This window comes from Dunckerocampus dactyliophorus, chromosome 5 (genome assembly GCF_027744805.1).
Source record: "Dunckerocampus dactyliophorus isolate RoL2022-P2 chromosome 5, RoL_Ddac_1.1, whole genome shotgun sequence".
NCBI classification, from domain to species: domain Eukaryota; kingdom Metazoa; phylum Chordata; class Actinopteri; order Syngnathiformes; family Syngnathidae; genus Dunckerocampus; species Dunckerocampus dactyliophorus.
Window position 1 is genome coordinate 26,470,841 of NC_072823.1, and position 15,862 is coordinate 26,486,702.

General features: G+C 43.1%; 1 protein-coding gene across 3 annotated transcripts; it reads left to right on the forward strand.

The window, feature by feature from the left end:
- The first annotated feature begins 2,475 nt into the window (after window positions 1–2,475).
- Window positions 2,476–14,877, forward strand: LOC129181223 (uncharacterized protein K02A2.6-like). Of its 3 annotated transcripts, none has more exons than XM_054776094.1 (2): window positions 2,476–2,867; window positions 10,780–14,873. In XM_054776094.1, the coding sequence occupies exon 2, from the start codon at window positions 11,033–11,035 to the stop codon at window positions 13,496–13,498; it is 2,466 nt and encodes an 821-aa protein (XP_054632069.1). In that variant the 5' UTR covers window positions 2,476–2,867; window positions 10,780–11,032; the 3' UTR covers window positions 13,499–14,873. The 3 variants fall into 3 exon arrangements, with proteins under 3 accessions (XP_054632069.1, XP_054632071.1, XP_054632070.1); XM_054776096.1 differs by lacking the exon at window positions 2,476–2,867 and adding an exon at window positions 9,510–10,521 and having other exon boundaries at window positions 11,991–14,877; XM_054776095.1 differs by lacking the exon at window positions 2,476–2,867 and adding an exon at window positions 9,833–10,521 and having other exon boundaries at window positions 11,991–14,873.
- Window positions 14,878–15,862: the final 985 nt, after the last annotated feature.

Consider the following 15,862-nt stretch of genomic DNA (forward strand, 5'->3'; position numbering starts at 1 on the left):
CACCGATATTATGAATGAACCTAACGTACATGTTTTTGCTGACGTTGAAGACAACTTAGAATCTTGAACAAACCTAACGTACGTGTTTTTGTAATCGCTGAATTGCTATTTTTATTCAAGGATTATTTTTTTAAACTTTATTTGAATTTCAATTTCAGATTGCACAGAATACAATTGTAGGGTTTCACTACTACTACGACTATTACAACTTAATTCATTGCTAGGGGTGCAACGATACACAAAATTCGCTGTTCGGTTCGGTTTGATACGTTTGCGTTACGGTTCGGTATTTTTTCGATACAAAAAATAAATTACCTTACCTATTTTCATTTGAATTTTTCACATTTTTCTCATTTTCAACATTTTCAGCATGGTATGAATGTGGGAGGCGGAGCTCAGTGTCTCTGTGCTCGACAATGCAACCTAAGCCAGAGTAGTTGATCGCAGATACACTGAGCTTTCAGCAAAGAGCGCCGTCAGAAACAAATATGAAACTGCGTATTGTTGGAATCAGGGGTCAGGGTTCGGCACACACGTGTATTAAAGGGCGCGATACAGGTGCACGTATTGTTACACCCCTATCAATTACTTAATTAGACCAAAGAATATTGGATGGGAAATAATGGCTAACACCATCGAGGTAATCTAGTTTTATTTATTTTGTTTGACTTATTTATTGTACTGTATCTATTTCCACCATCAACTTGTTACTCAGTCAGTCACTTGTTTTGGGGGTTGAGGGACCCCCAAACAAACAAAATAAATAAAATAAAATGACTACTTCAACTTAAGTAATAACTTAATTGGACCGGAGAATATTCTATGTGAACTAATTGTTTACATCATTGATGTAATCTAGTTTTATTTATTTTGTTTTAGTTATTTATTGTATTGTATCTATTTCAACAGCCAAACAGTTGTTTTGGGTGTTGAGTATAGCGCAAGACCTCAGCAAATCCCATCAGAATTCAGCATATTTTAATGACGTTTCAAAATATGAACTTGCTTTTTTTCAATTTGGTTGCTTTGTGATGCCACTGAAATAAAATGTAATGACATTTATACAAAACTCTCCTACAGAGTTCGAAAAAGTGTAAAAAAAAAGGTCCCGAAACGCCATCTTTATCTGTAAAAATACCATTTATTTGTTCTTGGCTGTGCCCCATCCCCTTAAAATGGTTAGTATAAATGTGGTGAGTAGTAATTCTGAATACAAACAAACTTTAAAGTTGAAGAACTGTCCTGGTGCAGGTAACAGGATTAATGGTCTAAACTGAGTTGTCTATGGAAATGTGCGCTACTATATTTCATGATAGCAGTTCCCTTGGCAAACAAAAACCAACCATCCATCCATCCATCCATTTTCTATACTGCTTCTTCCTCATTAGGGTCGTGGGGGCACGTTGTATTGGCCAACGTGCTAACCACTAGACCACCGTGCGGCCCAAAAACCAACAAATAAGTACAAAATAACTATGCTAAGCCTGTTCAACTTGAAAACTACCCGACCAACTTGAATGCAAACTATCAGAGGCGGCGGTCTTGTAGGAGAAATGCATCCAAATGGGTGGCAAAATGATTTTTCTCCTCCAAAAGCAGGTGAGGCGATAACAGCAACATGAGTGACACTTTCACTCTCGCCCAGTGAAGATGTCACACAAGTCGCCTGCCACCGTGACACCGGCAATGCACCGCAAACAACACATGAATAATTAACCAAGGCATCTAAAAATAGGCACCGTGACTTTGTCAAGCGTTGGGTTACGTGTTGTTGCACCTTCTGATGCTGCACTCCCACACACACACACACACACACACACACGAGCCAACGTGCTTTATTTTGCACATTTTATTTCATGAAGATTGTCAATACTTGCTGGAGAACTTTTTATTGTTTTTTAATTTCTCTAGGGAAAATATGCAGGAAGTGAAAAAGTCAAAATAAAGCAACCAGAAGGAAGAGTAGGACGCCTTTGACGAGGATGAGCAGGAAAGAAAACAACACACACAGGATGATCATTTAAACCACTCACACGCGCGGTGAATTAAATATATACCCCAGCTTGTCTTGCAAGATGGAAATGTAATCAATATCAAATTGAGCGCTTGCCAGTCGCTCACCCCTCCCTCTCCTTGCAACCATTAAAAATGACCTGATTTACATGCAGGCGGACGCTTGTAATTTATAGACAGAGACAATTTCTGGCAAATAAGACACCGCTTTCCCAAAGCAGCAGGACGGAATCCGAAAGCATTTACAAGCACGAGGAGAGCAGGAACAAACAAAAGACAAAAGTCATACAGAGATGAAATGGAGATTTGGATATTAGGGGTGTGACGGGGTCGCACGGTGGTCCAGTGGTTAGCATGTCGGCCTTCCAGTCAGGAGTCATTGAGTGTCTAAATCTCCGCCTGGGCACCTCTGTGTAGATTTGCATGTTCTCAACTAATAAATATGAAACCAGGTATGACACTATTGTAAAATGATTCTTGTCCTGTGAACTCCAGAGTACCTTTTGTTCTGTGAAAGACAGTTGAACTCAGGCCTACGTGACTGAGGGGGAGGTCATCGTGACCGAAGTTATACAAGATATGTTCCAGATGTTATGTGATTTCAAAATGTCCTGCCAACAGGGCCAAGGAAGGATGAGGTTTGATAATCCACGTCATTGTTATTGTTCACTGGGTCTATTTAAGGGTGAACGGAATAAACGGGGTATCCCTTTTCCCTTAACTGCATACAAGTTGTGTTGTGCCTCTTATTATTCCACAACATTTGGCGTCACGAACAGGATTGGAAGGAAAGACGTTGATGCTCGTGGCCTTCTGACCTGCACCATATTGCAAACCAACGGCCGTAAAAACAGGTAAGATTTCTTACCATTTGGTTTGACAGTGTGGTGCAGTAATGGGGGTAACTAATGAGCATTAATGTTAAAAATTTCTCCAAATAAGAGAGCCTGTTGTTAGTGCATTACCTTGTAATAACAACTGCAGAGTGGGGGTGGGGAACACTCACACAAAATGTGGCCCTCACTTTAGAGTGGGAAAAACTTTTTGTGTGTTTTACTAAAATGACTCGAGTCCAGCTGTGTTACAGCATGATTGGCGTACTTTAGAAGTGTTGAGTAAAGGAAAAGAGTACAGGCTCGTGCCGGCTTTGTGTGTGTGTGTGAGGTCGACAATTTATGCTGCAGCAACTCTTAGTCCGGGAGTTCATTCATGGAGGAAAAATTAAGGGCTAAATATAAGGCCGACTGCAATTGGTAGAGCGAGGTACCCTATACAACGCAGAGTTCGTTCACTGCGCGCTAAGTCTGTGTGGTTACGACCCTCCGAACGCGCAAAGGAGGTGACCAACTACAGAGCAAAGGCTGCGCCTATATAATATGCGTGAAGCAAATCACGTCTAACAAGTAGAGAAGCATACTCAAATTACACATGCGGAATTACAATAAAGTAGTTCTTATTGTCTACTTTGTGATGTAACTCTAGAACAGTCTTGCAGTCCTAGTCAGCCGGACAAGGTCAGTCATGAGTATATTAATGCATACCTAAACTATAACAACTGGAGGAGATTAAGGCGTGAAGCAATCATTTGGATTGCTTAACTTGTGTGTTTGGTTTGAAGTGCACTAAAATTTTGTTATTTGTTGTATGTAACTAAAATTCTAAAATCCAATTGGCATATACAGTACTTCAAGTGTGTGTGTGTGTGTGTGTGGCTGACTGTCTCACCTCTTCTGTAAAGCGTTCAGCGTTGTTTTTTTTTTTTTTTGTGTGTGTTTTTTCACTGTCTTGAGTGAGTGAGTGTGTGAACGAAGGTCAGCTGAGGACAAACTGTACTTTGTAACCCTCAAAAGAAAATAACTATAAGATTAATCATCTTAGTCGCAAGACAGTAACGTTAGCCAGTGTAAATAGCTGAAAATTGCCACACACGCAAGTGAGAAGTGCGGTTAAAAACGTATTGTGAGAAATGTTCATAGATTCATCCTTTGTTTGAATGATCTCTTCTGGAACAACAAAAAGGTCAACCTTACACATAGTTGAAGTGAAAGCAGTTTGTGTGTCATCTTTGTGTCTGTTGCTGGAGGTGCTGCATGTGGTTATTATTGAGTGTAGTGCAGTTGCCTAGTTGTGTTATTTGTGCCAATGTTAATTTGTTGTGGGTTGCACTGGAGTGAGGCTATCTTGGGTGTGGTCCCAGAGAAATTCAAAGTGCGTCATAACGTTGTCTGCTCTGTAGTGGGGGATATGAACTAGCTGAAAGGGCAGAATTGCAGTGGTTGAATTGAGAAGAAAATTGTGTGCAATTTGCTGTGTGATAAGTCTGTTGAGACTTTGTTTTGCATTACTTTGAACTTAGTGAATCTTGTCAAGCTGTGTGGTTCTGCCAGTGACCGGATGTGAAGTGAATAACTGAAGGAGGTGTTGAGCGAGGGGACACAAGGGGAGTGGCTACAGCCCTCCCTCTGAGTGTTTGAAGAACAAGCCAGCCAGTGGAAGAGTTTTTTTTTTTTGTGTTATGAGATTGGAGAGTTTCTGCAAGCTGTGGTTCTGAACTGTACAGCATTTATGGAAAGTGTCATGTTGGTGTTTAAGTTTAAAACATTTTAATGTGGTGTGCTAGTGTATAAAGACTTAATTTTGAAAGTGAATAAAGACAATACTCATCAAATAACATTGTGATAAAATTGCAGTCTGAGTTTAAGATACTTTTGCAAAATAACTTATTTTTGTGACAGAACAAACAATAACATTTATTTTAATTTCTGTCTTGAAAGTTGAAATACTCAAAATGGCTATTCCTTCGACAACGATTTTAGGGTTAAAATACCCAAAAAGGAAGGATGACATCGAGAAGGTCTCTAAAAAGTGGACAAAACGCACTAAAAGCTTAAATCCAAGTTGGCCTGAAGGTGGAACATTTGATGTGAGTTTGTGTGATGACATGGAAGTCCGAATAAAGGACTATAAACCCAAAGATAAAAGTAACAAAAGACAACAGAAAAGAGAAAAGGAATTGGAAATTATACAGTTGTTCAGAAAGGAAGGTGAAATGTTCCGAAAAACAATGAAAAAGAATCGTGAACTGTTTAGAGCTAAAGGCGACGATGGATTTAAAATAAAAAACAGAAATATGGACAAAAACATGCAGGGTAATAGTCAGTTCGCTGCAGTGGCTCCGTCTGGCCTTTATCCTTTTATTACGGGAACTGTCGAAGTTGCAGGAGATGTTGATTTTGATGACAACAAACAAGATCCTATTTCACCAGTTGGAAGGCTGAAAAATCCACCACAATACTGCAGCACAGACAGGAAGGGTGCAAAACCAAAAAAGTCACAAGTACTGGATTGTTATGCTGAAAAAGATCAAGCGCTTAAAGAGATGACAAGAAAGGATGGACACTCATATTGGCTGAACCTGGAGCACTCGGACTTAGAAAGACAAAAGGAAAGGACTATAATTCAAGAACTTGAGGATGAGATAGATGATGTTAATGAAAAATATGTACAAAGTATGGCTACAGAAGAAAAACAGGAAGAGAAAAAAAAAAAAAAAGGAGCAGTAGAAAGAGTAAGTAGTGCTATACCAGTAAAAAGAAGAGTAAGCTATCCAGAGGGAGTCCAAGAGGCAGAAGAAAGAGAAGTCTTAGGGGGAAGTCTTACCTTTGCTGCAAATGGCAAGGAAAACAGAAAGTATGATCTCAGATACAGGCCTGGCATACACCCTCCAGAGAGGTATACCGATCCGGCTCATCAATTGCCAATATTAATAAAAGGAACACAGGGACAGTATATTCCTTGGCAAACACTTGATCTTGAGGGGTTGATCGCCAGGCTGCCTGGTATCCATGAGGGGGCCAGCAAATGGATAAGGGCGTTTGAAGAAGAAACAGTGGGTAAAATACTGGCGCTTGGAGATATCAAGGCTGTGTGGGCACGAGTGTTGGGGATACCAACAATGGAAAATGTGCTATATCTAAGTGGCCATCGATGGATGCAAAATCCTGAAGCGGATGGTATTGAGTTCAATCCTTATCGCAGAGACTTGTGGGGGACACTGCGAAGGGAGTATCCGATCAAGATTGATCCCAAGGCCCTGAAGGGACAGCCACTTACGGAAACGGAGAACCCTGCCGAGTATATCAGCCGTCAGCTCAAACGGTGGAAGCAAGAGACTGAGGAAGAAGTTGGAAATAGCCCACTGATGACCACACTATTCAGAACAGCAGTGGTTGAAGCCATGCCAACTCCAGTAAAAAGTAGACTGGAGGATGTTGTGGGACTGACGTCAAAGTCACACAGGGAGTTCTGTGAGCATGTGATACATGCTATTGAAAAATACAGACGAGATGAACAACGGCTGAAAGAGCAAGACCAAGAAGTTCAAAGAAAGGTTGCCCAGTTGCAACTTGGGGAACTGTCAAGCAAGAACAAAAAGAAAGCTCAAGCCTTAGTCGGGGATGCAAAGCCAAGTGTGGAGGCACCCGTAATGCCATCTCCAGCTCCACCTCCAGCTCCAGTGCCAACAACAGTACCACCAGTTCAAGCGCCACCTGTCATCAATGTATATGCTCAACCAAGAACAAATCAAGCGTCGCAAAGGGGAAGGCAATATCAGATGGGCCGAAAAGATGGATCAAGAAGGAGGTCGCAACAACAAGCTACCCCTCCGCAAGTACTTCCCAAAGTCTGTTGGGGATGTGGACAGCAAGGACACAATCGACAGAACTGTCCAACCAATCCATGGCCGGCGCCTAATTGGGTCAAAGGAGGCTATGGAGATCAACAACCTCAACAACCATTGAGCCAAGGTCCAAATTCAGAACAGCCATATTTGGGTCCAGTCAACCCGTGGGGAGGTCCAAATTATGGTTATTAGGGGTGCCCAGAGAATCCTGCAGGGGAAGGTCAGCTGCCAATAGTAACATCTATAACTAAAAAAGAACCAGTAGTTCAAGTTCAAATCGGAGGAAAACAAATACCAATGTTGGTCGATACTGGAGCAACCTACACTTGTGTAGGTCCAAGTTACGCCTCACACCTCCCCATGTCTGACAAATTTGTCAAAACAGTAGGATTCTCGGGAAAGCTTCAAACAATACCTATGACGGCTCCAGTTCAGCTAACAATGGAGGGCGAAACAACGACATTGCCAGTTCTGGTATCTGAGCAGACACCAGTAAATTTACTAGGAAGAGATGCTCTATGCAAGCTGAATGTAAACATTTCTTGTACGCCTGAGGGAGTGAAAGTAGATAGAGTGAAGGAAAAGTTCCAAATGAATGTTCAGACAGCACGTGCAAAAGTATACTGGTTAGGAGATATATCAGAACCAGTGCTCCAGGCTTTCCAAAAGTGGGAAAAGTACATCTGTGCTCAAATTCCAAAAGCGTCAAAACCACGGTCTGAATACCATTGCACAGTCTATTTTGATCCATCATGTAGCAAAATCTTTGAAGAAAAGTGGGAAACACAAACTGAAGGCCTGACGGTGTCATTGACAACAGAGTATATCATAATTGGGCAAGAGGGTGCAGCGTTTAACGTTGAGTCAAATCCTTTCCTGGCACAATGGTATAACGTGCCCAATTCGGCACCACACATAACCTTGTTGGTTAACGAAAATTTTGCGTCAAAGGATTTGGGGCCAATGATGAAAAATGCGTCCAAAATAACTTGGAATGCGACTGAAAATCCACTAATTTTTGTGTCGCCAGATGAGACAAAGATAAAAATTTTGTGTGGTACCCATATGGTTTCAAAACCAAAAGAAGTGATCATCACTTCATTTGACGTACCACAGATGCCGCAAATCCGTGAAGGTGAGAGTGACTTAAAACAAGAAATGCTCGAACACGTCCCAGAAAATCTATGGTCAAAACATGAAACAGATGTAGGGTTAGTGAAGTCAGCAAACCCTGTTAGAGTGGAGCTTAAACCAAACATGAAACTTCCAAGACGCGCACAGTACCCTCTGAAATTAGAGGCAGAGAAAGGTATAAGCCAAACTATTGAAGGGCTTCTGAAAGCGGGAGTATTAATTGAGACACACAGTTTTTGTAATACGCCAATACTACCTGTGAAGAAAGCAGACAAATCCAAGTACCGGCTGGTACATGATTTGCGAGCAGTGAATGAGATCATCCAGGATAGTCCAGTGGAAGTACCAAATCCGCATACTCTCTTGACAAATGTTCCACCTGAAGCTAAGTTTTTCACAGTAATAGACTTGTGCTCAGCATATTTTAGTGTTCCGTTGCACGAAGACTCTCAACATTTGTTTGCGTTCACATATCGAGGAAAACAATATTGCTATACTCGAATGCCACAGGGGTTCAAACATAGTCCACATGTGTTTAATCAGGTGTTAAGAGAGGACCTTGAAGGGTTGCAACTCAATAGCACCCTGTTACAGTACGTTGACGATCTGTTAATATGCGCACCGACACTCGAGGACTGCCACAGAGACTCAATTAAATTACTTCAGAAGTTGGCTGAGGGGGGGCATAAGACCTCCCAGGCAAAGTTACAATATTGCCAGCCCCAGGTCGAGTATCTGGGAAGAGTTATATCACACGGAACAATCTCAGTGGCACCCTCTCAGTTGGAGGGAGTGAGCAAAGTGCCACTCCCTCTTACAGTGGGACAGATGATGACTTTTCTAGGCATGACTGGTTTCAGCTCAAACTGGATAGTGGACTATGCTGTCAAAACTGCACCATTGAGAGGAATAATGAAGGAGGGTGAGACTCAGACATTGAGGTCACCGCTGAAATGGACCAATGAGTCCAGAATTGCGTTTGAAACAATCAAACAGGAAATGCAAACAGCTCCGGCGTTGGCAACACCAGACTATGGCAAACCGTTCTTTTTGTACGTGTCAAATAGACATAACATGTATGCATCTGCAGTGTTGATGCAAGAAACCTGTAGTGGTCGAAGGAAGCAACCCCTTGCATACTACAGCACGAAGCTGGACAATGTGGTCCAGGGTTGGCCACCATGTTATCAAGGGTTGGCTGCCGTTCATTATGCGTATGAGAAGGCATCAACAATCACAATGGGACATCCAGTGACAATATACACGCATCATAAAATTTCTGAGCTGATCCACCAAAATAGGTTTGTGATAACGCAGGCTCGATGTTTGCAGTACTTGCCACTGTTGACGTATCCAGATGTCACCATTAAAAGGTGTGCAACGGTAAATCCTGCAGACACAATGCCATTCAGTTTTGAAGGTGAGCCTCATGAGTGTGTGCCAGAGGCAATGAAGTACACGAAGTTAAGACCAGATTTGGAGTCTACACCTTTGTTAAATGCAGAAGTGACATACTTTGTGGATGGATCGTGTTACAGAGATCACCTTGGCAGCCATACAGGGTTTGCGGTTATCAAACAGGAAGGAAGTGATTTTGTGACAATAAAGGCTGAGAGTTGTATACAACCATGCTCTGCACAATTAGCTGAGGTGAAGGCTTTGACTGAAGCGTGCAGAATGGCCAAAGGAAAGACAGCAAATGTGTATACGGATTCGGCGTATGCACATGGAGTGTGTCATTTGTTTGGGGCAGTGTGGAAGCAACGTGGTTATAAAAAAGTGATGGTTCACCAATACACCACCAAAAACAGATAGTTGATCTTATTTCGGCGATGATGCAACCGACAAGGCTTGCTGTTATCAAGTGTCAGGCACACAGGAAAGGAAATGAAGATGTTGTGCAGGGAAACAATGCAGCAGATGAAGCAGCAAAATTGGCTTCTAAAAGCCAGGTGACTGTTTTGGCTCCATTGGAGCCAAAACAGTCAACAATAATAGAACCAACAACAATAGAACCAGTCGCTACGCCAGATGACATTGTGTTGATGCAACAAAATGCAGGGCTAAGTGAGCACAGTTTGTGGCAGCAGAGAGGAGCTTCAAAAGATGAAAAAGGTCTGTGGAGATCACATGAAGGACTGCTTGTTGCGCCAGTCTCATTACTTACAGTGCTAATATCAGATGTGCACAGTCCAGATCACTGTGCAAAGGGGGAAGTTGTAAGGAAGATAAAACAGCAAGGATATTGGTCACCATATTTACAGTCAATGATAGATGAAGTCTTGGGACAATGTGAAGTTTGTGCACAGAAAAATGTCAGAAAAGGCATAACTACACCCATTGGACACATACCAGTTCCAGAAGGACCATTCAAACATCTTGTGCTAGACTATGTAGACATGATTAAATCGGTGCATGGAAAGAGGTACATGTTAGTAGTTATTGACCGATTTAGTCGTTGGGTTGAAGCGATGCCGTCTAAAGATCAGAGTTCAGAAACTGTTGTTAAATTCCTGTTAAGAGAAGTAATTCCGCGGTTTGGAATACCATCAGAAATAAGTTCGGACAACGGTCCGGCGTTCGTGCAAAAAGTAGCCAAAGGAATCTTACAACAGTTGCGAATAAGACAAAGGTTGGGGTGTGTCTATCATCCTCAGTCCCAGGGAATGGTAGAGAGAGTAAATGGGACACTTAAAGCCAAACTCAATAAAATTTGTGCTAGCACAAAGTTAAATTGGGTGGGTGCACTACCACTTGCACTCATGAGTTATCGCATGCAGACTAACAGAATGACACATCTAACACCGCATGAAATGCTTACGGGTCGACCCATGCCAGCACCACATTTGAGAGGGCCTTATAAAGGGCCCCCACTTGAGCAGTTGCAAAATGAACTGAAAGATTATATAAAACAGTTAACTGCCATACATAGAGCTATCTATGTGCAGGAGAAAAGCAGGGCTCCTGAGTCCACGGAGGTGTCAGACGGCCTGGTGGTGCCAGGCGATCAGGTGTACATCAAGGTGTACAGGCGAAAGTGGCACGAGCCAAGACGAGAGGGACCCTATAAGGTGGTGCGAGCAACACCGACGGCTGTCCAAGTGGAAGGGAGCACGACGTGGTACCATTTAAACCACTGCACCAAGGTGCGTCCAGCCCAATCCAAGCAAGAGGAGGAGTTGAGCAACAAAGGAAGCACACATGGAACGCCAAACGCCAAAGATTCACTTGCTGGTGATGGTGAGCTGCATGTTGTGGGCACTGATGAATGCAATACCAGTGTCTCACACCAAGGGGGAAGGGACGCTGTCCTCCAAGAAAGTCCAAAGACATGAAACAGATGAGTACGATGCAACTATACGCCACTCAGCACCAGCACAACGGAGGGACAATGTAGAGTTTGCAGAATTATGGACTGCCAAAATTAAGGTCAGTCAACTAGGGAGAGTGGAGGATGTTCGTTCACTTACAGTGTCACTATTCGGTAGGGGTATATGTGGAGTGGATTTTAAAATAGAAGATGAGCCTCCAGAATGGGGATCAGACCAATGCACTTTAATAGTACTACAAAAACCACAGCAGTGGGAAGTGGGTGTTAGACTAAAGCCGCAGTGGAGAGAACCACATTATCCTTTTTATCTAATTGTAGACAAGTCAAAAGGGGGAGCATGGCCAGATAAACAGACATACATCCTAAGTATGTACTATACGGAACCGCCAGGAGGTAAAATTGTGCAATTGCCAATAAGGCCAATAAAACGGAAAAGTAGGACCACTCCAGTAGGGGTGACCTTGCAAGTCACTGACACTACTGCAACCCAGCAGCCTCGGCCGATCCTACATGACATTGTCACAACAGCAACCACTCCACAATCTATGGATGTGGCAGCGCCGACCCCTGTTATTGCAGTACCCAATCCACAGGCAACTAGTGGAAGCACAACAATCAGCGTACAAACGACATCAGCTGTAACAACAACGTCTGCAGGGTTCACGACCATGACAACTGAACCAGTTGTATTGTATGATGAGTATTGTGACAACTGTACCTATAGCAACTATGACTCAAGAAACAACAATTCAGATTTTGTTGACTACCCAGATTTTGGTAATGGTAGACCAAGAAGTTTTGAAACAGAGGAAGAGAGTAAATGGGAACAAGCCAGATACAATGGGTGGTATAAATGGATATGGTACACAACCAGGGAAATGACAAATGTGGAATGCATAGCATGTTCAGCAGCTCCAACCGCGTTACCAATTGTAATTCCTGAAAAGAACAGTTTCAAAACATGTGCAGATGAACAAAGGCAGAAATGTAAAAAAAGAGGATTCGTGTCAACTAATCATAAAATTAGGCTTTTCTCATTACCAATGTGCACCATACAATGTAGATTAATTTATGGCTCAAAAAAGACACACAATTTAATGAGTCCACTGCCTGCTCGGGCTAAGGATAATGTGTGCACTGAGTTTGGACTCACAACAGCCTTAGATGGACCCCCAACAAAGTATAAAGTAGATAGAACGGCAGAGTATGAATGTTTCGCAAGCGGTGGGTTTAAGACTGATAACCAACTTGGGAATTATGTGGGAAATACTACGGTGAAGTGTAAAGTAACTTGGGTACTATCTTGGTTTCCACACGCAAACATGATTCCGATTTTTGTCACCAGACCGGTATGGTATGAGAACCCAGGCCCAAATGATCAGTCATGTCAAAATATAACAATGACAATACCTAATAATCAATTTTTGGCTGTACAATCTACGGCAGTAGCGGACAGCTATTGGATGTGTGGAGATGACATATTGCGTAATGTTCTGCCTCAGCAATGGATTGGCCTGTGCACATTGGTAAGGATGAAAGTGCCCGTTCAAGTAATGTACAAAGGTGTCCGAGAAGTACTCCAAACACAGGGTGCCATTAGATTTAAACGATCATACATACCAGACTCTCGGGTCTATCTAGACGCAATAGGGCAACCACGAGGAATTCCAGAGGAATTCAAAGCTAGGAGTGAAATTAAGGCTGGTCTGGAGTCCATATTTCTCTGGATTACGCCCAATAAAAATGCGGAATGGATTAATTACGTGTATTATAATCAACAACGCTTTATTAATTATACCAATGAAGCCCTCAGAGCGCTCGGAGAACAATTACATGAAACAACCAAAATGTCATGGCAAAATCGTCAAGCCTTGGATTGGATGCTTGCTGAGAAGGGGGGAGTGTGCCACATGTTTGGAGAACAATGTTGTACCTACATACCCATGAACACGGCCAGAAGAGGATCTTTTACTACAGCAATGTCTAGAATTAGTGAACTAAGCAAAGAGTTGACAGGAAATGCAGGGAAAGATGTAAAGGCACTTGACTGGTTCACCACAAAGCTTGGGCATTGGGGTGCTAACCTGGCAAGAACGGGAATAACTGCAGTAATAGTTTTGACAGTAATATGTCTGTTACTTTGTTGCATCGTACCCATTCTGAAGAAAGTACTGATTAAGACTTTTGTAAGACAGATGACTGCGCTGGCGGTTACCAAAGTGGCAGAGGCTCAGCTAGCGCAACTGGTGGTCGAGCAGCCTGATCTATTTCCCAATCCGGACGATCGTGAGGACGATGACACCGACTCAGAGGACTCAATGAGCCGTGAGGTATGATTGACTGTGGGATTGGGAAAGGAGCTGGACTTTGAGCTGGACACCACCAACTGTATATCACAATGCGCTGAGGCCTCTCCACGAACTGTGCTAGTAGCGTGTGGAAAACCGCCATGCCAAGGACAGGACTGACATAAAAGGACAATGGACTTGGCGGGACTGAACAACAATGCACTCACTCACAGTTAGTCAGTGTTGGACTGCTGAGTAACACCAGTTAGTTATTATTAACAAGTGTATTATTTCAGTTATTTAGCATTAACTACCATGTCAGGATTATGTCACTCACTTACTAGGTTAGTTACTCTGTAGTCGCTGTGAGTTTACACTGACGCAGTTATTCAATGAGTTACCTGAGAAGTACATTAGATCATGAAGAATTAGACATGGAGTAAAATTTGTGATCTGTTCAATATTCACTATATCACAGCACTCAGAGTACAGTTTATGCCACACATATATACTATCTCTATAGACAGGTGTAGTTGGTAGATCATTGAGTTAACTCATAATAATAATAGTTACCAGACAGTTAGATAAGTAGTTGGCACAGGGTCAGCTATACCAACCAAGGGGACCCTCCAGCCGAGACGAGCCATCCATGAGGACCACGCCAGCCGAGACGAGTCATTCCTGAGGGCTGTAATCGAGGGAGCCAGATCGTGCGGGAGGACATCCATCCAGGAGGCAGGCTATGAGGAAGGGGTGAGATGAGCGCCCTCCTCCAACATGTGACGTGCCAAGTCACCACCTCGTTTCGGCAAAAGAAGCCCCTCATCACAAAGGGTCCCTCCAGATGACATCGTGCTGATCATCGGCGGATGATCGAAGAAGGGACTGAAGATGGCCTACACCATTCTTACAGAGGCACAATAATCCTCTGGGCGGTGATGATATGAGCAGAAACATTTCTCCCGACCTTGCCACACACCGAATCACTGCCCATAACACGTTCCCCACTTCCCCGTGCCCATTCTTCAGGACAAGCATGCATCAAAATCCCCACGAACTTAATCTTTGAACTTCTTTCGGAAAATGAAGACGGTGAAATGACGGGTCTAAGAGACATTATTATTTGTTTTGGGGGTTTGGGACCCCCAAAAGGGGGGAATATATTGTAAAATGATTCTTGTCCTGTGAACTCCAGAGTACCTTTTGTTCTGTGAAAGACAGTTGAACTCAGGCCTACGTGACTGAGGGGGAGGTCATCGTGACCGAAGTTATACAAGATATGTTCCAGATGTTATGTGATTTCAAAATGTCCTGCCAACAGGGCCAAGGAAGGATGAGGTTTGATAATCCACGTCATTGTTATTGTTCACTGGGTCTATTTAAGGGTGAACGGAATAAACGGGGTATCCCTTTTCCCTCAACTGCATACAAGTTGTGTTGTGCCTCTTATTATTCCACAACAACACGTTCTCTGAACCTGCTTACCAAAAACCTAGCAAGGGAGTCCAAATTTAAAGTTGAGGTGCACTTAAAGCTTGCCTGTGTTTCTGCAGCGTTCAATCACCGCCACTTGATAAAAAATGTAAAAAGATAACTGTACGACGTTAAGTTCATGAAAAATACTGCTCGCCGGAATCGATCTACGTTCCTGCCCTCACCTACGGTCATGAGCTTTGGGTAGTGACCGAAAGGACAAAATCGCGGGTACAAGTGGCCGAGATGTGTTTTCTCCGTAGAGTGGCTGGGCTCTCCCTTAGCGCTGAGGTGAGAAGCACTGTCATCCGGGAGAAACACGGGAGTAGAACCGCTGCCCCTCCACCAGATGAAGCCAGATGAGGTGGCTTGGCCATCTGGTCAGGATGGCTCCTGGACGCCTGTCGGGGGAGGTGTTCAGGGCACGTCCAACCGGTAGGAGGTTTGGGGGAAGACCCAGAACACATTGGAGAGACTATGTCTCTCAATTGGCCTGGAAGAGGGCAGTCTGAGCTTCCCTGCTGCTGCCTCTGCAACCCGACCTCAGATGAGCGGTAGAAGATGGATGGATGAATGGATAGATGGATGGATGGATGGATGTCTTACCGGAAATTACCGGAAATTACGGTACAACGGTAATAACAATCATGACGATTTGGACGCCACATGAATTTTAGGTAACAATACAGAGAGTAAACGTTTCATTTATTTATTGTGTGAATGGTGAGAAGCGTTGGGGTGTGTGGGTATGGGTGAGGAACGTTTTCGGGGGCATTTTTTTTTAACTCTGTCTAGCCCCATGGGTGGCATTTTATATGTATGAAAATAACTTTATGAATTAATTTTGATTTGAACAATCATTTTCCATTTTTCTATTCCAACATTTCAAATTCCTCCATTTTTTTGTCCGCTAACTACACTAAGTCCGCAACTTACGAA